This window comes from the organism of the source record quoted next, unplaced genomic scaffold (assembly GCF_019419815.1).
Source record: "Pyrus x bretschneideri cultivar Hongxiangsu unplaced genomic scaffold, Pyrus_bretschneideri_v1 Contig7, whole genome shotgun sequence".
Lineage (NCBI taxonomy): Eukaryota > Viridiplantae > Streptophyta > Magnoliopsida > Rosales > Rosaceae > Pyrus > Pyrus x bretschneideri.
Window position 1 is genome coordinate 425,667 of NW_025999809.1, and position 25,455 is coordinate 451,121.

Here is a 25,455-nt window from a genome sequence, read left to right on the forward strand (position 1 = left end):
ATCGTCATCTATGTTGAGGTTAAGTTTGCATATGAATAGTGCTCCCCTGACCCCAAGCTTGGTGCATATTTTTACTGGCATCACACAACTCTTGTTGTTGGAATCAGTGGACATGGATCAGGTGCCGCACTTTTTTTATTTTGTGTGTTTAGATGGTGTTCTGAAGTACGTGGAAGAATTGGCGAATCATTTTCCTCTGACTAATCCTACGTTAACCAGAAATTTGTATGACAAGATGGTTCAGCTACAGTTACAGGCACTGGGGAAATGCATAACTTTACAGGGAAAAAGAGCCACCCTGGTATCTCATGAGACAGAGTCGAGCACCAAAATGATCCATTGTCCTATGGGATTTTCTGAAGCTTTTCTGTCTGGCTGGCCATACTTATTGGATGAACTTAAAACTAGGTTGACGTCATCGTTCACAGTGTTCATAAAGAAACCATCAGAGTTGCATCTTTTATGTGCTCTACAAGCTATAAAGAGAGTCGGTGAGCGGGAGGGGTGCACTATGAGTTATGACATACATACTGAAAGTGTATATGGGGGAAAGGTTTCTTCATTTGTTGCTGCTGGCCTGGATTGCTTGGATTTGGTACTGGAGTTTGTTTCAGGTAATCAACAAAACATTTGAGCATTTTGGAACCTATATTGGAAGGTACTGGTCCAGTGTTGGAGCATAGGGACTGTGAACTAAGTCTTCGCCTTTACATGTCTTCTACTAGTCATAATGTTTGTGAAAAAAAATATGAAAGTTTGCTACGAATATTTCATAATTCTATGAAATCACATTGTTTGTCACCACTCTGTTATGTGTAATGGTCATGTCCGCTATTAGTACGTATTTTATATAGATTTCAAGTGCATATGACTAAAGGTTGTTGGGACTTGCTTTTTTGATCATTTGTTTTCCTTTCAGGACGCAAACATTTGAAGGTCGTTCAAAGACACATCCAGAGCTTCATTGGTAGCGCCTTCAATGTTATTCTACACTTGCAAAGTCCAGTAATCTTGTATGAGAGAGTGATCCAGAGGAAAGGTAATGCTAATAATGATCCAGATCCAGGATCAGTCATTCTTATGTGTGTTGATGTACTGGTTAGAATTTCTGGCAAACATGCTCTGTACCAAATGGAGCCCTGGCATGTAGCACAATCTTTACGTATACCTTCAGCACTTTTTCAAGACTTCCATCTTTTAAAACTTCCGGAAGCTCCCGTTCCTGATGATTCTTCAACAATTCCAAATAACCAAGTTTCTAATCCAGTAACAAGTTTACATTTCTCTGGCATAGATAGGCAATACTCGGTTGACCTGTTTTCTGCCTGCTGCCGGTTGTTGCATAATGTTCTGAAGCATCACAAAAGGTAAGTGTATTCCTTTCGTATGAAAAACGTTGCTTTGACTATTAACCTTGGGCCAAGTTGGAAAACATGAAAGTAAAGGGCTGAATATGAAGAAGAATAGCTTTTATCTTTTATATGCATTTTTTGCAAATTGATTATTGAAGAGGGTTGAGATGGCATTCTGAAGTTATCATTTTATAGTTTCCTTCCTCATTAAGTAGACGCCGAATATAGTTGCAATCGTTGTTTTGAAATTTCAAGTGAAAGTGAATGGTGCGTTGCTATACTTGAAGCTTCTGTTCGTGTACTTCTTCATTGTTCGGAGACAGTGGACGCTGATGCAGTCTTCAAGAAAGGTTTCTTTTCATGGGAAGTGGCTGAGGGAGTCAAATGTGCTGGTAGTCTCCGAAGGATTTACGAAGAGGTAGGTAACTTTTCATATACATGCTTCACTAAAGTTGTATTTATCATCTTAGATTTTGGGTATGTTCCATTACATCGAAAGGGAGAACAAAATGAGATCTTCCTCAGTAGATTTTGTCATATCTGTTTTTCAGATAAGACATCAAAAGGATGTCTTTGGTCCGCACTGTGCCCAATTTTTATCCAATTACGTATGGATTTATTCAGGATTTGGCCCCTGTAAAACAGGCATCAAAAGGTAATTTCTGGTACCTTAAAATATTTGTTGTTGTGATGTTCACGAGATTTTTGATGAGCTCAAAAGGCATAACCGATAAGTTAATTATACACATGTATCAATTATATTTGTTATATCCAAATTTAGTACGTTATATCAATTCTCACTGGCCCTGGGTTAAGTTGAAAGAGGGGTGAGGTTGGTGTAGATCCTATGCTGATTAAGTCACTTTCTTCCCATTTTCCTCCCTCTTAAAACTTTTCCGGAAACTTGATTTCGAAATGATGTTATCGCCTTCCAATTTTTATACAATGGGAGGATACTTTTACCCAAAGACAAAGTATGTTCAAGTGACCTATTACAATTTACAATCTCCAAATGCGGTTATCTTTTGGAGTGGATAATCTTGGGGTGACCGAAATACTTTGTGTCAGGCAGAACTAGCTGAACAGTTTTATGTTTAATTTTCAGGGAAATAGACGAAGCTCTAAGACCAGGTAGGTGTATATGCATTAATAGATACTTGCTCGCCAGATGATCTTCAACGTCTTCATACCATATTTGGAGGTAAACAATTTTTATTTTATCAAAGCTCAACGTATGACTTGAAGGGAATTTAAGCAGTCCCACATTTTCTTCTTGTTTGTGCAGAGGGTCCTTGCAGAAACACCTTGGCAGCTCTAAAACATGATTACGAACTCAATTTCCAATACCGGGGAAAAGTCTAACCGAAGCTTCTTCCTATGGTGGGCTATACCGGCATCGTCATTTGACGTGACTGTACGACTCTTGTAACATGTAAGTTGTAACAAATAGGATAACATGTGTATGAGATCATAAATTTTGTAGTCATACCCTTCTCATTCTTTGAGCTACAATTGGTAGCAAATCCTCGTCGAAGAACAAAGCTGTTTGTTCATAATAGGGACTTGGGCCTAACATATGTATGTTAATCGGCCGTCTAATCCTTTTTGGGGTCAGAATTTTATTGCTAATTTAAGCATAAGTTTAAGCGTAAATGATGCATCATCAAATGTTTCCACATTTTTGTTCAGTTTGATTCGCGGTATTAGAGCGTGTTTGCAAACGTAAAAAGCACTTATGCTTACAAGCGTTTTTTTTCTGAGAATTGCACTGATTACAAACTCTACTATATGATCATGATGGATTTTCGCCTAAAATGTACTCAACCCACCCCCTTATTCAGCTGGTCCCCGTTCATTTCGATTATATAGTGGTGTTATGTTCCTAAATGGTATGATTAGGCAGCTGGTATGAAAACGATTGATAGAGCAACCACCAAACCTAATGCTGAGTCCAAAAGAAAACACCAAATACTTGTGCGGTTGAGATTATCAGACCTATATCTATACACAAATCCTTGTTTATATATCAATTGGGTTTCAAATTTCAAATTCCATCCACTTTGCTTTTCTGCAGAAACATCAACTTCCATTGACAAAGGCCATTGAATCTTTGATGGGACATCATCACTGTTGCAAAAGAGAAGCCCCCTCCTCATACCCGGTTCTGGTTTTCTTGGCGGTGGCCGCGGTGCTTCTTCTTCTGTCATCTTTGATCTCCTTCGATGTTGAAACCCCGAAATTTGAGATCAATTGGGGGCTCATAGCCACTCCGTTGCTGTTGCTAGCGGTTGTGCATTGGTTGTCGTCAGAAACTCCCAAGGCGCCATGTTTTGTGCCTCCACCGTGTTGCAAGTGTAGGCACGCTTGCAAGTGTGGCTATTACTAAAATGGTTGTGTTATTTATCCACTGTATCATTAAACACTGCGTTTCATGAGAGTTGGTTTGTCTAGTATGCATTTTAGGTAAGAGGATTGATGTCCTTGGTTTATTTATTGTAAGTAATGAGTTACAGTTGTTAATACTACGTCAAATTTGGGTTAATTATGGTCGTTGTAACGTTATTGAAAATTCGAGTCTTGATTGTAAATTTTGAATGCATTTTTGTTGTATTTTACTCTATCGTTACGTGGTGACTTGGTAGTACAACAGAATCAAAATACAAAGTTTCCACTAAGTAGCTTTTAGCCTATTACACTTCTTTTTTTGGTTCGACGCCCCTCTATGATTTCATGTTCTTCCTCCCGGGGGTGGGAGGATTGAGAAGATTCTATTGATTGCAGCTTTCTCTGAACCTATGGAAAAAACATGAGCACAAAAACAAAGGCCGGGTGCCTAATACAACATCAGCCGTTGCTGGCTTTAGGATCCCAAGAGGAATTTAGAACCTCATTAAAACTCCAAGGTTATCTTTGTACGAAAAATTTAAAGGCATGCAAGAGAGATTTGCAAATGACATATTTTAAGTTAAAAATTCACAAATTCCTCTCCGCATGCTTTTGTAATGTTCATTGAGCGTGTTCTTTATAAAGGAATTGGCAAGTGGCTCTCTACAATAATAATGAAGAGAAGTGTTGCTCTTATACCATTGCGTGGGTTCTAATCCTGTCGGTTTCTTAATCTAATATCTAATTTAACAAATCTATTGTTTGACAAAAAAATAAAATAAAAAATCTAATGGAATTTGAAAAAATCTTACTCCACTCAAGTTGCAAAATCTGCAAATGGTTTTACTAATTTCAGCGCAAAAAAATATGAAATCGACAGAAGGGTTTTCGATATCTGTCACAAAATCTACGTCCGAGTTAATGCCCACACCATCTGTTTTTTTCATTATTAAATTTTGCCTTCTGGTGGGAGAATTGAATTGGTATTGTAATTATCGTATGGCTAAGTGGGTTGATATTTTTAAAAGTTTAAAGTGCCTCCACGGCTCCACCGACTTTATGTTTAGAGACCACACAGATGTGGATGCATGCACTTTGGTCGACATAAAGAAAAATAGGTTTTTTTTTTTTGGTAAACAAAAAAATAGGTTTAGTGACCGTTAAATCATATTAACATAATGATAATGTTAGAGAAACTAAATTTTTTAAATTGAATTGACAAACCAAATGATATAGTTGTAGATGATTGGATTATTAACTGAACATTAATTAACGTGTTGGATTGTTATTGTTGATACATCATTTAGTTTACAAATTTGGTTTAAAAATTTGTTCTCCCTAACTTTACCCTTAATATAAGCCACCTATACTAATCTAAGAGAGAAAACCTAAAACAGAAAAGTTCCAACCTTGAGAAGTTTGGCCGAGTTTCTGTGAATCGTCGCTCGTTCAATTGAAGGTGTGCAAAACCAATGGAGCTTTGCCCCGCCTCCTTTGGTTCTGAATTAATGTCTTACTTTGCCGGCATTGGAACTTTGTTCTTGTTGGTCCTGGGTTGGTGGATATAGTTGTGATGTTTGACTGCTTCTTTCGGTTGGTAGGTTAATTGGTGATAAATTTCAATTTTATTTTGAGTATTTTGATGTTTTATGTTTGTGGTTTAGCTTCATTTATTATTTATGTATTATTTTGTAATCACTGCAGAAACAAATCATTATTCATGCTTTGTTTGCATAACTGGTGTTTCTTTTTGTTTGTCAGTCCTTTCTAGGGCTATGTAGAATGTAATTTGCCTATTTAAACTTTGTTAAATAAAAATTCTCAACCATTGACAAAAAATTTCTAAGGACCTTTAATGAAAGGGTTTTGTAATGGAAGCCGACATAGGTCACTAGGGAGAATAAGCTGTGTCTCTGTAAAACTCTCTTTTAGGAACTTGATTTTGGGAGCCTTGAAAAAAGGGGTTCACAAGGCATGTATGTCTCTGTAAAGTCGTAAGTCTATGTTCGGGGCTGATCCTTCTTCAGTGTCAAAAGTTCAATTTCTTTGGATAAAAAAAAAAAAAAAAAAAAAAAAGACGTCGACAATAGAATTTTAATTTTAATCACTGGATTTTTATCTTTAGGATATTTCATTTTGGCCGGTGCAGGTATCCACATATGCATAAGTTAAAAGAGGTCTTCTTATCTTACGGGTCTTCTTTTTCTTGTGGCCCCATGCATTCCCCTCCACTTCACCCATCAAAACCCCACAACAACTTCACTAAGCAATAGAAACAAAGAAACTTAAAATCAAATTCTAATCATATCGACTTAAAAAAGAAACAATAGTAACATTTAGAGCATCTTCAAAGAAGACTTCAAAACTACCATGTAGACTTACAACAGTAAAAAATGGTAGCAAACTCTTTTCAACCGATCTTTCAATTTTTTACGTGGCTCTGAGTTAATTGAAGACAAAACCTTTTACTATGAAATTTAACAGCACATGTCCAATATATTAAATGATTTTTAATAGATTAATATAATATCTAGTAAATGTTGTTATGTTTTCAACCATTTGATTTGTTGCCTCAATCATCGGACCTACAAAATGGTAGATTTTTTTTTATTAAATGACATTATTATTTACGAAAAATTCTATTTTAATCCTTGTGCAACGTTAGTTTTTGAATAAAACCTTGTCTAAGATTAAAAACTAATTCTAATCCTTGGCATTTAATTGTAGTTTTTGAACATTAAATAGGTTGTGATAGTTATTTAGTTTTTTGTTTGTAGGTTATACATTAATTTCCCATAATAAAAATGTTATTCATCATATATTTTTCATTGTGCGTAAATTTCTCCATATTTATGTATATGCATATTACGTACATATGTATGTTTAGATACTACAGTTATGTATCAATACATTAGTACTGACACATTTGTATCGATATATTCGTACTGAAAGTTATATACTGATACATTTGTACCGAAACTTACGTACTGAAACTTTTATATCTATGAGTAAAATAAGGTACCTAAAGTTATGTACTGATACATTTGTACCGAAACTTATGTACCAATACTTCCATACATATACATAAAATAAGGTACCGAAAGTTATGTATAAATTGTTTTTGTTTTGTTGTTGAATTTTTTTAATAATAAGAATTTGAATTTTTATTAAATTTTTATCTATTAATATGATTGGATGACACATCCCAATCCGGAATGTCCACTAGGACTCCTAATCGAGCTGTGTTGATCGACACCAAGAAGGTGACGAAGCCATAAAGTGTGATGATGTGGAAAAATGTGAATAAATTTAAACCTAAGAGTGCCTAAATACCAGAGTGCGCTGGTGAGTAGGAATGAACCCACTTCACACGTGACGTTAAAGCATAAGTAAGTACAGTGGAGTGGATAAGAATTGTACCCTCAAAAGTAACCACCTATTCTGAGATTTGCCAAGAATCCCCGTTAATACGAACTTTCAGCAATTAAAACCTGGAGGGGCGCAAAACAGAAAGTGTGAGTGGGCAAAAACAAACTTTTTAAAAACCATTTCAATTATCAAAGGGAGTAACCCCTCGTCGTAAAACCTGTATAATTTCCTAGAAAATAGAATATATACATATATCGAAACCATACTCGAATTAGCAAAATCCACATATATGCCATGTCAAATATCTCAGCATTAAATATGTAAGCCAGGTGATATCAATCAATGCAAATGATATGTCAACCGAAGTCACCTAATGTGACCTGTACGACTAAATCTAGAGCTTATCCATATAGCCAGAGTCACCTAACGTGACCTGTATGGCTCAAATCCACATCTCAACAAATATACCTACACACGAGTCGAAATCACCTAAAGTGGTTTGTACGACAGGACTGAATGTAAATAAATACACTTAAGTACTACAATCACGTGAAGACGGTATGAATAATTGCAGGTCACCTACGAGTCGGAACCACTTATAGTGGTTCGTACGATAGGATTGTGCACCTAACTTGGATCGAAGATAAGCGTATGGTGCGGGAGGTGAACATCACGTGAAGGACTGTGTCATAACCACGGGCGGGAGCACTAACACCGAGGTACATGTTTATGAGCTCTCAACACATCTCACATAATCATCAATTTACATAAACAATCTACAACTCACCTGGTACTTACCTGAGCGTCCACAGCGTCAAATCACATTTATGCATACTATACTAACTCATAATCTAAGTATAAAGCATGAGGCATGGCATTTCAAAACATAATTCCATTTAAACGCATTTTCTGGGAAAAATACCAAGCATACATATATATATTGAAAACAAAAGCCCACTCACCTGGAGTTCACGCTACAACTCCCTAGCATAACCATAAAGGCGTTACGAACGATTGGCGCCTAGAACAATTATCAAATCACAACTCAAAATTCTTATCAATAATATATGTAACTTACATAACACACATCCGTACGTAGTTTGATTTGGAAGATCCGCATTATACTTCCAGAACAACATCCTAAAGTTCCATTACGATCCAACGGTCGGATCTCCGCCAATTGCCAAAACCAAGTGGCGGTTAACATTTTACTTTGTGAACTTACAAATCCAATTCGGGAAGATCCGTATATCAGATTTCCGATCCGTAAGTTCCTATAGTCCTCAAGTACTACGTACTATAACATATTAAAGTTTGGTGACGATCCAACAGTCGGATCGTCGATTTACATCTTTACCAAGTAACGTATCTTAATGAATTTAGGTCCAAACGATCAACCTACGTTATACAATTACCAAAACTGAACTTAAGACAACTAATTTAGCCTAAGAATAACACTAACGGCCCCTGGCCACGCTCCACCGTCGGTGGCGGTCGGCCACCCCGACTCACCAAAAAATCCAACTATTTCAAAAAATTCTCAAACTTCACAGAAATAAAGATCTCAATGAGTAGAGCAAGTTTTTTACCTGTGGCCAAAACCAATTTGGCCGGGAAGAGCTCCAATTTTACTCAAACCCGCCGGAAACCCTAGAATGAGTGTGTTTCGATTCAACCACCATACACGCTCCAACGCCTCCATCAATGCTTGGGTTATGTTCCTAACCTTTAGAGAAGCTATTTGATGGTGAAGATCAATGAGAAGGGTTGCAGAAAAATGGCGAATTGCCGTCGAGTGTCCTTGAAGCTGTCAGCTTCGTTCTTCGCAAAATAGAGGCCAAAACCCTCAGATTTTTAAGTGGAAATGAGAGAATGGAGGTTAAGATTGCGTATGCAAGTAAGGGTTGGGTAGAATTCGTGGCAAAAAATCGATGGAGAACGCCGGATTTTGCCACCCAAAATCGGGTCTGCTGTCGGATCGACGAGATGGGTCGTCCAATACCCAATTTGCTGCCTTTCATCTCCTCTCCTTTCCCTCCTTTTCCATCTCTCAGATTAGCCCTCTACTCTTTTCTCCTTCCTGATTCGTTATGTTTTCTCCAATCAATGGGGTTCTCTCTCTTCTCCTCATTCTCATACTCCATCCGCCACCTCCTTTTTTCCTTTCTCAACTAAAATGAAATAAAATAGTAATATAATTATAAATAAATATATATATATATATACACACACGCACACACACACACATATATATATATATACATAAAATAGTAAAGATAACCTTTACAAAAATACTTTTCGGGTTTGTAATTCCGTAAAATTTTAATCGTAGCTCCTAATTCGCTTCTGCTTGTGCCTACACGTCTGTATCGTCAAGTACTTCAGGAATACGCTAAAGGAATATTTCACACACCTCACTATACGTTGATCAACAAAAGTCAAGACCCTCACCTCTAAGGGCATTTTCGTAAAATCACACTTTAAAAATTTGTAAGAACATAAAATTAGGGATGGATCGTCACATTGGAGCACAAAAAAAATACATTTATTATGGATGGGTAAAGAATTTTGAATGGTAACATAAATAATAAATGTGCTATAACTTCTTATATGGTAAATTTTAAAAATAATGGCTTATTAGATTTTGAAAATCATTCGGGTTAAAATCTAAAACCAATCTTATTGAAACCCTAAAATCTAAAAGCCCCTATTATTTAACATATCGGGTGGAGCAAAATATTGTATAAAATGTCGAATTGCCACATAAGCCATCAAATATCGTTTTGATGTTTAAAATTTGACACATCTTTTGAAGAAGCTCTTGGATAAGCAAACTCACTACATTACTTCTAAGAGCTATTTGTATTAGAGAATGTGTCAACAATGTGATCAATCTAATATATTTGCGAAATTTTTACTTTGAGAATTGTTAGTTACACTCTAAAAATCTAATTGGACACTCTTCATAAGAGTATTTGTTTTCTAGTTACAAAAAAATTGAAAGAGTTAAAATTTTAAAATGCTAATAATAGTTTCCTTTACTTTTTAATGATTATTTTTCTATACGCGTGAGCTAATAATTTATAAATAAAGAGAAACGACTTTTTAACCACCAAAACATTCACTCCCCCATTATCTATATATAAAGCCAATGGAAAAGTGAATAGTAATTTTGGTGTCACCAAACTTCAACAAAAATATTCGGACAAAAATGCCCCTATGACAAAAAATTCTAAAGGCATTCCAAAATAATGCATCAAATAAGACAGGAGCATTTTCATCATTTTAATAGTATTTTTTAATCATTAATTTTTTCTGTTTTTTTTTAATTAGTACCTCACAACAGGCTAGCAATAATGTGATTCAATTTCCCTATTTTTAAACAAGTTCAAAACATCTTAAGAGGCGTGTAATGTCGGTTATAAAAAAGGTCATTCGCACACGGATAATAATATGATGAAATTAGTTCTCAAATGATTTTTTTTTATTTTAACAAACGATATTATCTACACTAAGGGGGAGGGAGTGGGCTTAGCCTCACAATGGGCTAGCAATAATATGATTCAATCAATTATTTATTAAGTATAATTTTCTCTATTTTAAACATGTTCAAAACGATATTATCTACACTAAGGGGGAGGGGGTGGGTTTAGCCTCACAATAGGCTAGCAATAATGTGATTCAATCAATTATTTATTAAGTATAATTTTCTCTATTTTAAACACGTTCAAAACATCTTAAGAGTTGTGTAATGCCGATTATAAAAAATGTCTTTCGCTAGCGGATAATAATGTGATTAAATTAGTTATCAAATGATTTTTCTTTTTAAACAAATGATATTATCTACATTAAGGAGGAGGTGGGTGGGTTTAGCCTCACAATGGGCTAGCAATAATGTGATTCAATCAATTGTTTATTAAATATTATTCTCTCTATTTTTAAACACATTCAAAACATCTTAAGAAGCGTGTAATGTAATTTATGAAAAGGTTTTTCGTACGCGGATAATAATGTAATTAAATTAGTTATCAAATGATTTTTTTTTTAACAAAAGATATTATCTACAATAAAAGGGAGGGGGTGGGCTTTGCCTCACAATGTACTAGCAATAATGTAATTTAATCAATTGTTTATTAAATATTATTTTCTCTATTCTTAATGTAAATTCTATAGATATCGACTTTATTATGTGAATTCAGCTGCTTTAATTGATCTATGATGGGTTTCTTCTACCATGATCTAAGATTATTCATTTACTTCAAATATTTGACTTTCCTTTTATCAATATACGCATATAAATACATTTAAAACGTGTAAGTTGTGCATAGCATGCCGTGATTCCAAAAATGTTCGTCATTTTAATTAGTTTTTCTGTGCTATTTTTTTTAATTGGTACCTCACAATATGCTAGAAAGAATGTGATTCAATTTCTCTATTTTAAAACACGTTCAAAACATCTTAAGCGGCATGTAATGCGGGTTATAAAAAAAGGTCTTTCGCATGCGGATAATAATGTGATTAAATTAATTGTCAAATGATTTTTTTTTTTTAACAAACAATATTATCTAAACTAAGGGGCAAGGAGGTGGGCATAGCCTCACAATGAGCTAGCAATAATATGATTCAATCAATTGTTTATTAAATATTATTTTTTCTATTTTTAAACACATTCAAAACATCTTAAGAGGCGTGTAATGCTGGTTATAAAAAAAATCTTTCGCACGCAGATAATAATGTGATTAAATTAGTTGTCAAATGATTGTTTTCTTTTTTTAGCAAATGATATTATCTACATTAAGAGGAGGGGGTAGGATTAGCCTCACAATGGGTTATCAATAATGTGATTCAGTTAGTTGTTTATTAAATATAATTTTCTCTATTCTTAATGTAAATTCTATAAAGACCAATTTTATTATATGGATTCAGTTGTTTTAATTGGTTTATGAGGGGTTTGTTCTAGCTTGATCTAGGATTATTCATTTACTTCAAATATTTGACTTTCTTTTTTGTCAATTGACACATATAAATACATTTAAAATGTGTAAGTCGCGCGTAGCACGTCGTGATTCAAAAAATATCTTCTGCACGCGCGTGAGCGTGTGCATGAAGGCTAGTTTGTCTATAAAACCAAAAAGACTTCAATTCATAACCTCCTTTTGAATTTGTGCCTATCTTTCAACACCTAAAAAACCTTGTCTTCAAATCCCATGGCTTATTATGGAAAAAGCCCAACCAGCTCCTTCTTAGAAGGGTTTTCCTTAAGTCCTCTGCCCTACCCAGTTCTCCTAATCCTAGCAGTAATCTCCATCTTCTTAGGCATCTCATGGTACTCCTCCATTGAGTCAGTTGTGGACAAAGTTGGAGTGCAATTCAATTGGGTGTTTTTGCTCACACCAGTAGTTCTCATCCTCATTGTGAAGGCGCTCTCATATATGGATCCTGATTGGCTCTTCTCCATGTCGCTGTGGGAACAACGCCGGAGGACTCACCATATACCTTCAGAAGGAAGCTCACCTTGGGGTGTTGCTGCTTTCATTGTGCTCTTACTTGTTTTGCTGAATTACCAGTCATTTTTTCGTGATAGTTGGCTCTTTTAGTAAGTGTATGTAATAGTACCGTTTTCTTATGCTCTAAGTTCTACGTTTTGTATGTGTATATTGGAGTTGTATATACTGAAACTAGATCTTCTACTACAAATTTCTGTACTGCTTTTGACTTTCATATTAATCACGATACACACTTTACATAAGAAAGAGCTGTAGATTTTATGTTGTCTGATTGTGAATTTAGATCACACGTTCAAAAAAAAAAAAAACAATGAAAATGATTAGTGATGTAAAATATAAATATGCTATGTTCTCAAACAGCCTATCAATAAAACGTTTCCCTTTAATTATTCCGTTCATATACAATATGATCATCTTGGTTTTTGGATCATTCTATATGATGTTTGTTTAATTGTTTCATTAGCCGAATTTGATTTCTTGGAAGAAATAATTAATTGTTACAAATTATAGACAAACTTGGTACTGAAGCTAGGGTGGTTGTAGTTTGTAAGTGATCATATAAATTGAAATTGAAATATATAAGTAGGTAACATATTTGAGTATGCAAAAAATTACCCCACATCGAAAAACGAGTTATCAAGAATTCGGCAATTTTCTGATCGCGTTGCTAATTATTTTGGAGTGAACCTTCGTGATGAAATTAAGGGTTTGTTTTAAGTTTTACAAATATTTATAATGTTGTCCCGGCCTTGCGTGTGCAATGAAATGACTCATTTTCTTGATCAGTTTGCTGTTAATGAAAAAGTAACTAGGGAGAATAAGATGTTTCTTTGTAAAACTCTCTTTTAGGAACTTGATTTTGGGAGCCTCTTGAAAAAAGGGGTTCGCAAGGCATATATGTCTCTGTAAAGTCATACGCCTATGTGCGGGGCTGACCATTCTTTAGTGTCAAAAGTTCAATTTTAAAATATGTTCAAAGTTCAATTTCCTCGGATACATACCAAAAAAAAAAAGACGTGGACAATTGAATTTTAATTATAATTTTTCAAAAACTTAATATTGTAAAACACACACGTAGGGATCTTTTTAATCAAACCAATATTATGAGATTCATTTGTGGATCACCATATAAAAATCTGTCCAAAACAAAATCCTCCAAGACATTTCTAATCATGAAAGTTTAAAACAACAATTAAAATTGTCAAACATTATGTCCTATTTTGTTGACTTAAAATATGTAAAATAAACTATATATTTCTTATCACTGGATTTTTATCTTTAAGATATTTCTTTTCGGCCGGTGCAGGTATCCACATATGCATAAGTTAAAAGAGGTCTTCTTATCTTACGGGTCATCTTTTTCTTGTGGCCCCATGCATTACCCTCCACTTCACCCATCAAAACCCCACAACAACGTCACTAAGCAATAGAAACAAAAAAACTTAAAATCAAATATCTAATCATATCGACTTAAAAAAAGAAACAATAATAACATTTAGAACATCTTCAAAGAAGACTTCAAAACTACCATGTAGACTTACAACAGTAAAAAATAGTAGCAAACTCTTTTCAACCGATCTTTCAATTTCTTACGTGGCTCTGAGTCAATTGAAGGCAAAATTTTTTACTATCAAATTTAACAACACATGTCCAATTGATTAAATGATTTTTTTTAATAGATTAATATAATATCTAGTAAATGTTGTTATGTTTTCAACCATTTGATTTGTTGACTCAATCATCGGACCCTACAAAATGGTAGATTTTTTTTATTAAATGACATTATTATTTACGAAAAATTCTATTTTAATCCTTGTGTAACATTAGCTTTTGAATAAAACCTTGTCTAAGATTAAAAACTAATTCTAATCCTTGGAATTTAATTGTAATTTTTGAATATTAAATAGGTTGTGATAGTTATTTAGTTTTTTGTTTATAGGTTATACATTAATTCCCATATTAAAAATGTTATTCATCATATATTATCATATATTTTTCATTGTCTATAAAACCACAAAGACTTCAATTCATAACCACCTTTTGAATTTGTGCCTATCTTTCAACACCTAAAAAACCTTGTCTTTAAATCCCATGGCTTATTATGGAAGAAGCCCAACCAGCTCCTTCTTAGAAGGGTTTTCTCTAAGTCCTCTGCCCTACCCAGTTCTACTAATCCTAGCAGTACTCTCTATCTTCTTAGGCATCTCATGGTACTCCTCCATTGAGTCAGCTGTGGAAGAAGTTGGACTGCAATTCAATTGGGTGTTTTTGCTCACACCAGTAGTTCTCATCCTCATTGTGAAGGGGCTCTCATATACGGATCCTGATTGGCTCTTCCCCATGTCGCTGTGGGAACGACGCCGGAGGACTCACCATATACCTTCAGAAGGAAGCTCACCTTGGGGTGTTGCTGCTTTCATTGTGGTCGTTCTTGTTTTGCTCAATTACCAGTCAATTTTTCGTGATAGCTGGCTCTTTTAGTATGTGTATGTAATAGTACTGTTTTCTTATGCTCTAAGTTCTTCGTTTTGTATGTGTATATTGGAGTTGTATATAGTGAAACTAGATCTTCTACTACAAATTTCTATACTGCTTTTGACTTTCATATTAATCACCATACACACTTTACAGAAGAAAGAGATGTAGATTTTATGTTGTCTGATTGTGAATTTAAATCACACGTTCAAGAAAAAATGAACATAATTAGTGATTTAAAATATAAGTATCCTATGTTGTCAAACAGCCTGTCAATAAAACGTTTCCCTTTAATTATTCCTTTTATATACAACATGATCATCTTGGTTTTTGGATCATTCTATATGATGTTTAATTATTTCATTAGCCGAATTTGATTTCTTGGAAGAAATAATTAATTGTTACAAATTATAGACAAACTTGGTACTGAAGCTAGGGTGGTTGTAGTTTGTAAGTGATCATATAAATTGAAATTGAAATATATAAGTAGGTAACGTATTTGAGTATGCAAAAAATTACACCACATCGGAAAACGAGTTATCAAGACTTCGGCAATTTTCTGATCGCGTTGCTAATTATTTTGGAGTGAAACTTTCGTGATGAAATTAAAGGTTTGTTAGGTTTTACAAATATTTATAATGTTGTCCAGGCCTTGCGAGTGCAATGAAATGACTCATTTTCTTGATCAGTTTGCTGTTAATGAAAAAGTTTGTTCAACTAGTTAGACTGGTTCAGAATGGCTCATGAATCGTATTAAAAATGAGGATGTTACTTCTTGTTACAACAGTCAAAGTGCGACTATAATATTTTTTTTACTTGTCGATTATTTTTTTCATGAAGTAGGTAAACATTAATGAGTCTGATCAAAAGCATTAGATAAGTAAATCTTCCTGTCCTTGAAAGTTTAATGAAATAATTATATGGTTTACTTTTAGCGACGTTTACTTAAACTCGATTTTGATCTCTATTTTGCTTCCTATAATTTAAAAATCATCATTTTACTCCCGTACACTCATAGTTGGGTTCACTTTTCCCTTTAGAACTCAATTTTAACCCTACTTTGCCAAAAACTTGAAAGTCGTCTTTATAAAACTCAAAATTTGTTCTATATTGTCATGAATATGTTAATTTCTTACGTAGATTTGATTTGGATGCATCAAGCTAATAAATTTCTTTTCAATTTTTTATCTCAAATTTCTTTTAAAGTTTACATATCTGATTATTGAATGTTGACGCATAATGAAATTTTATAATCAAATTTATTACACATTTGGCATAGTTTTACTAAGTGTAGGGTCTCACATATATTTCAAGATGCGACCTTTAACTTTTAGGGAGAAGTAAGAATCTACAGACCAAAATGGAACAAATTTTAAATTTCAAAAGATAAAATATTGACTTTTGAGTTACATGAAACGAAATGATATCAAATTAGAGTTCATAAGGCCTAGTTAAAAATAAGCATAATTATATATAGAAAGTTGGAGCCACCCAGCCAAAAGACCAGGAATTGAGCCTCATAATCCGGGAGTTTACTGTTTCCAAATGTCTTTTCCTTTTCTTTTCAGCTGTTTGTTTAAATCGGTCCTCTTTCACATCTGTAATCGAACTTAGAAAATAACTAGCAAATTTTACCCCATGTTGTTGCAAGAGCGAAAATTTGACTATGAATTATATTTTTAACATATAAATATGCAAAGAGTGTTATAAATACTAAACAGAAAATGGAACAAATATTTTTACAAAGCTGGCTAAATTTATATAATTTACAGAAAAGACATTATCAAATGCCTTATTATCAGTATACAAAAATGGTTAACTAGTATTCGTCCTTGACAGTGATCCTAAAGAGCCCAATATTTATATACACAAAAAGAATGGGGAATTCATGTTTGAATCAACTATTTACACACACAAAAAAATGTGAATCAATACTTATTTGTTTTGGATAATATATGCCAACATCCTTTAACACATGAGCAAAAGTTTTTTGGTTGAAGCAGTCACCGCAGAAAAAACAGTATTGATCATCAGAAAAAAATAAAAAATAAAAATAGGAAGCTAAAAATGAAAGAAAAAGAGGAGAAAAAACAGAAGCCGAAAGCAAAAGGAAAGGAAAATAAGACAGCAGGAAAGCAAAGAGAAATAAAAGAGACGGGCCTACAAACATACGTTGCTTTATCACATTTTTTAATATTTTTTTGTCCTGCCACCAATTTTTTTTATTATTATTTTATCTTTTTCTGGACTAAAAGAAAGACTTGTCGTGCCACGCCGGGTTTAACTCATATTTTTTAATATTATTTTTTTGCCTTACTAAGGACATGTCATGCCACGCTGGGTTTAACTCACAGTTGCTTTATCACATTTTTTAATACTTTTTTTTTTGTTTTGCCATCGATTTTTCCTGCCATAAGTTGCTTTATCATATTTTTATTGAGAGACAAATTGTCTACCTTTCTGTTTAGGTGCTCTTCCTATTCTCTTTTATTTTATGAGATCACAGTTAACCTACGTTAACATTTTATATTAATTTTTTTAATAAAGATAATAAGACAAAAAACAATAAGAATGTAAAATGTTGACGTAACTTAACTGTGATTGTATAAATAAAAAGGGATATGAAAGGCACTCAAACAGAAGGGCAAACAATTTGCCTCCATTTTTTTGTCCTGCCACCAATTCTTTTATCTTTTTCTGGACTAAAAGAAAGACTTTTCGTGCCACACCGGGTTTAACTCACATTTTTTCAAAAATTATATACCTTGATGATAAAGAGCTTGCAAAGCCGCAGAGAAAAACTGGAAATTCGAGCAACGACTTTTGCTGCAACTAAAAATCAAAGCAGATCGGAAAAGTACACCCAAAGCTTGAAAAAAATTAAAGGGATACTTTGGATGTAGTTTCTAGTCCCTAACATTTTTTGATTAAAACCTTAATGGTATTCAAAGTTTGATCAAAATCCCTTGACTTTATACACTTCATTATTTTACTATTAATATTTATAATTTTATAGTTTGACATTAATTGTTTGATATTTTATGAGATTTATAATCCTATAAATTTAAAATCCCTCATTATAATACTATTAGAAACAACTACAATAAAAAAATTCAAACATTTTGATTGAATAAATGGATAAAAACTATGTAACAATAAGAAATAATAAATGGCAAAAGAATGTATCCATAGTGTTAAAAAATTGGTACATTTTACATATAACAAAGTGGTACATTAATAAATAAGAATGGGTACATTATAAATAAATTAGGGTACAAATAAAAGATTAAAAATTATGAGTACAAATGAAATTTTAAAAAATATGGGCGTAAAAAGAAATTAATACATGGGCACAAATTAAAACTAAAAAGAAAATACTACAAATTAAAAAAAAAAGGTTGCAAATTAAAAGTGGGTACAAACTAAAAATATAAATATATGATGCAAAGTTTAGCCATAAAACATCAATATACCATATGTAATTTTTCTATCATTGATTAATTATACAATATCACGTGACGGTAAACACATGGGCACAAATACAAATAAAACTTTAAAAAATATGGGTACAAATTAAAACGGAAAAGAAAATTGGTACAAATTAAAAAAAAATTGCAAATTAAAAATGGGTACAAACCAAAAATAAAAATATATAATAAATAATTTAGCCATAAATATAAATATACTAATTCTAACATTTTTAACACTAAAGGAATATATTTTAAAATAAAAAATATTTCATTATTGAAATAATTAATGATGTTATTAATACCCAAGGACCTTGATCAAAAATTGAAAAGGAATAATGTTTTAATCAATGGAGTAACAAAAGGAGGAATGAGAACCTAATTTCTCCTAAATTAAATCACACACAATCAGAAAAATAGAAAACTCACCGGTAAACGTTTGATTGTATCCTTAACTTTTTTTCTGAAATCAAAAATCAAAACACATTAGAGAACCACACATAAACCACGAAAAAAAAAATTGAAATCCCATGTGGCAAGAATACCAAATAACTCACCAAGACCCAATCAAAAAATTCAAATCTCTACTTGGTTGTATTTGTAATGAATTGAATATTAAATTGTGGCTATCTTATGTTATTAGCGTGACTTTGTTACGAAATATGAATGTATTATATCGTTATGAAAATATTTTATTTTTACTTTTCGAGAAAATGGAAAGCAATGAACAAATGGTGGATTTCCGTATGAAATGAGCAGGCAAACACTATGTCAACTTTGTCATGGTTGAAGCCGTCCAAATGGAACAATGGATGTCATGGATAAACCATTAGTCACAACAATGGAAGAAGATATTCGTCATCACTATCTTCTTAGGAGAGCTCTTTTACTGTGTGGGGATCGCATGGAATTGGATGACACCAAATACAATGATGTATTTGTGAGAGGTGAGGGCATTCCTACGTAAATTTCTTTTTAATAATGTGAGCAAATATTCGGATGTCTGATTAGATTAACTCTTACATTAAATAGGGATCGCAAGACATTGAATGAGACCAAATACAATAAGGTATCGTACTCTTGTAAGAGGTGTTACAGGAATGATGCGGTAATTAAGGGCATCAGTACATAAGTTTGCTTTCTAACTTTGGAAATATTAAGGAAATTAGACGAAAAACCAACTCATATAACTGTGGAGAGCCAAACAAGTGGACCAATCAAGGAAAAAATACACAAACGAATACAAGTGGGTCAACACAAGAGAAGCATCGATTATAACTCTCCACCAATAACTCAATCAAATGGAAGACTTGCCAAGACCAATAAAAAAAAAACAACACATTTGAAGATAAAAACATATAACAAGATTTCTGTAGAACAGAAACATAATCAATTTTTACAACAAATCAATAAATTTATATACTCTCACCCTAAAAAAAAATCTATTCTCTCTAAACATTACAATGCTTCCTTTTATATCCCATAATCATAATATTTCTCTGCTCAGCTTAATCCATTTTCATCCTCAGAACAAGAAGAAGAGGAAGAGATAAACCTAACTCTTCTTCTTCTTCTTCTTTAATTCTTATTAACAATGGGTTCCTGCTTCCCTAAACAGCTCGAACGCCGGAAGGCGATCTCAACAGAGCGGAAAGTGCTACATGATCTCCACCAAAGCGTTGGTGAGAACTTCCCAGCATGTGCCTACAGGCCTCCAGACAGGAAAAATTGGATAGCGGGGATCAACCCAGAAAAAGTCCACGTAAACAAAATTGTATGGCCAGGAACTCACGATTCTGCAACCAACAAGATTGGAATTCCATGCATCACTAGGCCTTTTGGACAATGCCAAACAATGTCTATATACAAACAGCTTGTCACAGGCACTAGAGTCCTTGACATTCGGGTTCAGAAAGATTGCCATGTGTGCCATGGAATTCTCGTCACATACCACATTGAGGTCGTGATAAAGGACATTAAAAAATTTCTGTCAGAAACAGAGTCTGAGATCATACTTCTCGAAATCAGGACGGAATATGGGCACCAAGACCCTCCTGATTTCGATAAGTATTTGGTGGATCAGCTCGGGGAGGTTCTCATCAACCAGAATGACAATGTGTTCAACAAGACTATTTTAGAGTTGTTACCGAAGCGAATAATATGCGTGTGGAAGCCAAGGAATTCACCTCCCCCTAAGGCAGGCGGGCCTCTGTGGAATTCTATGTACTTGAGGGATGATTGGATTGATACGGATTTGCCATCAACAAAATTCGAGAACAATTTGAAGTGTTTGAGTGAACAACCTCCAATTTCATCAAGGAAATTTTTTTACAGGGTGGAGAACACAGTGACACCTCAGGCTGATAACCTTGTGGTATGTGTTAGGCCTGTGACCAGGCGGATTCACGAGTTTGCGCGGTTGTTTATAACGGAGTGCTTCTCTAGAGGTATTGCAGATAGGTTGCAAATCTTCTCTACTGATTTTATAGATGAGGATTTTGTTGATGCATGTGTTGCTGTTACATACTCAAGAATTGATCATGGGAAAGCCTGAGTTTTCATGTTAACTTGTGGCATATATATGGTAAAACAAAGTATATAGAGATTGGGTATATCTGTGGTATGTGGTATGTTGAAGAATGTTAAAGTCCCACCTTGAAACCTGAACAAATTGGATAGAACTTATATTGAGTGGTTCTACTGCTAATTCCATCAAGATCTTTTGATAAAACCCCACAACTTTTAGAATGAGTTACATTTAATATCAGTGTAAATATATTTTTCCACTATGAGATAGATTTTTCCAGTGTGAGTTAAACCCTTGTAATTATAATTACTAGCTACTTTTTTGTATCAATGATCCATGAAATTTGGCCTCTTATTTATTAATTTTTTCTTATATATTGTAATATAGAAAGATCTAGAGAGATTAGGATCTTAAGAATCTTTTATGTTAATAACCAAAACAACCATTAGAATCATGAGTTTATTGCAAGACTTCACCTTGAGGGAATGCCTGAGCGAAAAGTTAGTATTTCATTTGCATGTGTATATTAGGGTTTAGGGTACCTTCGTAACATATCTGACCATTTTGCGTGTGATGTCTGTTAAAATACATACCTTCGAAGTTTGATAAAAAAAAAAACTCTTCAAATAAACATAAAGTTGTTTATAATTTATTCAACTATAGATGTTATAAGAATTGCAGTAATTCGAAACTTATGCTATAGTTGCAAGGTGTCATGGCCGCAGTCCATGTTCTACACTTACGCTAGAGCACAATTATAGTATGACATATTTTGACTTTCATCATTTGCATGATTTTAGAATTCAAATATCTCAGTTTTCTTCTTTCTATGGTTATTCAATCAAACTTAATTAACCATCTCAAGTGATTTATTCTCTCTTTTAAATGAACAAATAGGTTATGACGTTGTCTCAAACTCTAATATTATTGAACTTTCAATGTGATGAGCAAATGATAAAATATCGGAGGAAACTATTATATGGAAGATAAGGGGGGGAGGGTTTGGGAGGGGGCACATCCATTTATTTATTCACTGAAACTACCCAACTATTGGGATTAATTGCTAAGCTACATACCTTCTTCTTGGTTACCAAAATTTCATCTGTTTGTTTTCCCCAATCTCCCAATCCTTGTTTTCCCAATCTCCCAATCCTCCCTCCGAGGGTTTTCTAGGGTTTTGTCCTTGGTCATCATTATACTTGCATTCCAAATGATGCACATATTCTCCTGTTTGCTAATAACGTATCATGACCATATAAATTCAACGATGGAAACCATTCAATTTTTTAATCTTCAATTCAAGATCACTCATACGACTAAAATGATTCTTCTTAGAATAATTTATTCAACTACATATGTTATAAGAAACGCAGTAATTCGAATAGACCAACTATTCCCCAAGATGTTTAGACTATGGTTGCAAGGCACCATGGCCGCAGTCCATGTTCAACACTTATGCTAGAGCACAATTGCAGTATGACATATCAAAACCCGACTTTCAGATCATTTGCATGGTTATTCAGTCAAACTTAATTAAACATCCCTAAGTGATTTATTCTCTCTTTTAAAAGAACAAATAGATTATGTTATCTCCAACTCTAATATTATGGAACTTTCAATCTGATGAGCAAATGATGAAATATTGGAGGAAACTATTATATGGAAGATTAATAAGACAGGGTTTGAGAGCATATCTGAGGGGCACAATCATTTTTATTTACTGAAACTACCCAACTATTGGGATTAATTGCTCAGCTACAAAATTTCCATTTTCCCCAATCTCCCAATCCTCCCCTCCGAGGGTTTTGTAGGGTTTCATCATAAATATGTTACTTACTACCTACATTATCAATTAGTCTTATACATTTGAATGACTAAATGATATGTGATTCAAATGAGTTTTTGTAGGAATAATCCTCAAATGAAGGTTAAGATATTGAACGATTCCGATTATGAAATTTGTACGGTAAATTTACATTATTCACAAAGGAGAAATTTCCCCAAATGGAGAATAACTTTTATCCGGATTTTTAATTGTCTTTCTAATCTTCTAATCTTTACTTCAGTCATTTGTTTTTTGTTTTTAACTACTGCGTAGGATTCTAATTTATGGAATTTGTTTCCCTAATACCCAGATGGTTTAGATTTTTTTGCTGCAAATGGAAATTTGAAGCTTAGAGCAAGTGGCCCTTGATCACAGTGATGAAAAAGTGTTGAGTCTTTGCATATATAATGGCATGGGTTTGAACTCCAACAATCGCTAATCTAACATCTATTCTAACAAAATCTATCATTTAAAAAAAAATACAAATTGAAGCATAAACTGGAAAAAACTGAAAATTCCTATGTGGATTATCTTCCTTTGTCTTACCACAACGGCAACCAAGGAGACATACCACTAAATGAGTCGTGTATTTTATAGGTAATACTCGAGTACCCACTAATAAATAGTTACCTTATGATTTTGTCAAATAATATTTTAACAGATCTTTTATTGTTTTATACAATAATGGGCATATTGTTAACTTTTCCTTGGTTTTAAAAATAAAAAAATACGTGATATTTTTTTTATTGGGTCACATCAGGAAGTAAGTACATATAGTACTTATTAGTAAGTACCAAAGTATTATTCATATTTTATGGGTAATACTTAGGTTACTAAAATATATATAAAGTAGAACCAATCTTGAGTATAATTTTTTTGGATTCCAATGTTCATCTATATGTGTATGGATAAAGTGAGCATCCAAAATGGTGAAGCACTCAAAATATCATAAATTGCCCCTTTAGAATTTCAAAAATTACAATTAAATTAAAAGGATTTAAAGTAATTTAACACATTTTAATTTTGAATGAATTTAAAATTTAAAACTTTAGAAAAAAATAACCAAAAAAACCTCCACATTAGTGGGTGGTTTATGGTTGACTTCTAATTTAATTTTGAATAAATTTTGAATAAAAAAAAAGTTTCCTTTTTCTTTTATTCATTTTTGTAAAAAAAACCATAAAAAAAACGTTAATTTAGCATACCAAGGACCACTGTTCTAAAAATCTTCTCCTAGCACCGCCTAAGCATTAGACGGCTGGTCACCACCCTGATTAATGCCTAGGCGTTTGAAAATTAAGAAAGGGTGTCTAGACCTACTGAGGTGCTCGCCTAGACCACCTAGGCACCCCCCAGCCCGCCCAGATTGGCCTAGGCACCCGCTTAGGTTGCGACTCACTTAGACAGAAAATAGATAACTTTCATTTTGCATTTTATTTTATTTTTTCAATAAATTGTAAGAGACTTGTTGAATACTTAAATGAGCATACATTATGTGCTTGTTCCCTATGTTTTCATTATGTTCCAATACTTCATAATATTTATGTCATTCTATTTTGTAGTTTATGATGAGATTATATATACTTTAAGTATAAACAAACATTTATTTACATGAAATATAATGGATTTACTAGCCGCCAAGGTGCTAAGCCCCAGCCCACCACTCGACTAGCATCTAGCGTCTTTTATAACCTTGCCAAGGCCAGTTAAGCATGTAACAAGAGGCTAGTGATACATCCTCAATGGGGCATATAATTAATGACACAAGGTATTTTCTCCGTTCAATCCCCCAAACAAGAGTTCTCCATACCAAAAGAGAGGCAATAAAGTGGCTCATCGATTAGCATGCTTGGGACTTTCAAGTGAGCAACGAAGAGTGTGGTTTGAAGAACCCCTGATATTATTATAGATCTCTTATGGAGAATAGTTTATCTTTGTAACTAAGGTGCGGGACACTCTTTTCCCTTTGACCAGGTTGAAATTCCTAGAAAAGTTTTTATCGAGGCCCATTTTTTTACACCATATCCTCCATGTACTGTACAAATTTCAAATTCCTTTATAAATGAATATTGTACTTTGAACTCAAAAAAAAAAAAAAAAAAAAAGCGGCTAATGAATAATTAAAACTAGTGAAACTCATTTGGTGAGCAAGTTGCTCAGAGCAACTGTTGGTATAAAAAAACCAGATAGATCATGTGATTTGCTCCAAGTGTTTCTTTTGGTTTTATGGCCAAAGAGAGGCTTGAGAGAAAATGTGAAAATATGCGTGTTATTGTTGAAGGCTCGACAGACAGTTTTTGTGTAAGAATTTATAGATTTGCGGTGATCTTGACTTCTTAACCAAACTATTGAGCACTAAATGGGATGTTAGATGGGTTAGGTTCATTTTGTGCCTCTGGGAATGAGAACTTTGGATTTTTTGTGTGTTATACTTGCCTAAAATGTAAATACAAAAAAAGTTCTTTAGACATTGTAAACACGAAAATTCTTTAATGAATGAAACAAGAACACGTGTACAAAGTAGATTTGTATTGATGAGTTTGTAGGG

The 25,455-nt window shown here is 33.5% G+C and overlaps 3 protein-coding genes and 1 long non-coding RNA gene across 4 annotated transcripts; all 4 read left to right on the forward strand.

Moving 5' to 3' along the window:
• The first annotated feature begins 1,344 nt into the window (after window positions 1-1,344).
• Window positions 1,345-4,030, forward strand: LOC103930338. Its single transcript, XR_007254468.1, has 5 exons — window positions 1,345-1,770; window positions 1,904-2,007; window positions 2,458-2,553; window positions 2,638-2,784; window positions 3,427-4,030. It is a non-coding gene; the product is annotated as an uncharacterized LOC103930338 (long non-coding RNA).
• Window positions 4,031-12,313: 8,283 nt separating this feature from the next.
• On the forward strand, window positions 12,314-12,703 carry LOC125472424. The gene has a single exon (XM_048573840.1). The coding sequence runs from the start codon at window positions 12,314-12,316 to the stop codon at window positions 12,701-12,703; it is 390 nt and encodes a 129-aa protein (XP_048429797.1).
• A 2,001-nt stretch (window positions 12,704-14,704) lies between these two features.
• Window positions 14,705-15,094, forward strand: LOC125472425. The gene has a single exon (XM_048573841.1). The coding sequence runs from the start codon at window positions 14,705-14,707 to the stop codon at window positions 15,092-15,094; it is 390 nt and encodes a 129-aa protein (XP_048429798.1).
• Window positions 15,095-20,011: 4,917 nt separating this feature from the next.
• Window positions 20,012-21,187, forward strand: LOC103958481 (PI-PLC X-box domain-containing protein DDB_G0293730-like). The gene has a single exon (XM_009370742.3). It carries the CDS (start codon window positions 20,150-20,152, stop codon window positions 21,107-21,109), a length of 960 nt encoding a protein of 319 aa, XP_009369017.2. The 5' UTR covers window positions 20,012-20,149; the 3' UTR covers window positions 21,110-21,187.
• The last annotated feature ends 4,268 nt before the right edge of the window (window positions 21,188-25,455 follow it).

What these genes read in the sequence shown, in the direction of transcription:
- LOC103958481 (XM_009370742.3), top strand. Translation starts at nt 20,150, where the DNA reads ATGGGTTCCTGCTTCCCTAAACAGCTCGAACGCCGGAAGGCGATCTCA.
- LOC125472424 (XM_048573840.1), top strand. Translation starts at nt 12,314, where the DNA reads ATGGCTTATTATGGAAAAAGCCCAACCAGCTCCTTCTTAGAAGGGTTT.
- LOC125472425 (XM_048573841.1), top strand. Translation starts at nt 14,705, where the DNA reads ATGGCTTATTATGGAAGAAGCCCAACCAGCTCCTTCTTAGAAGGGTTT.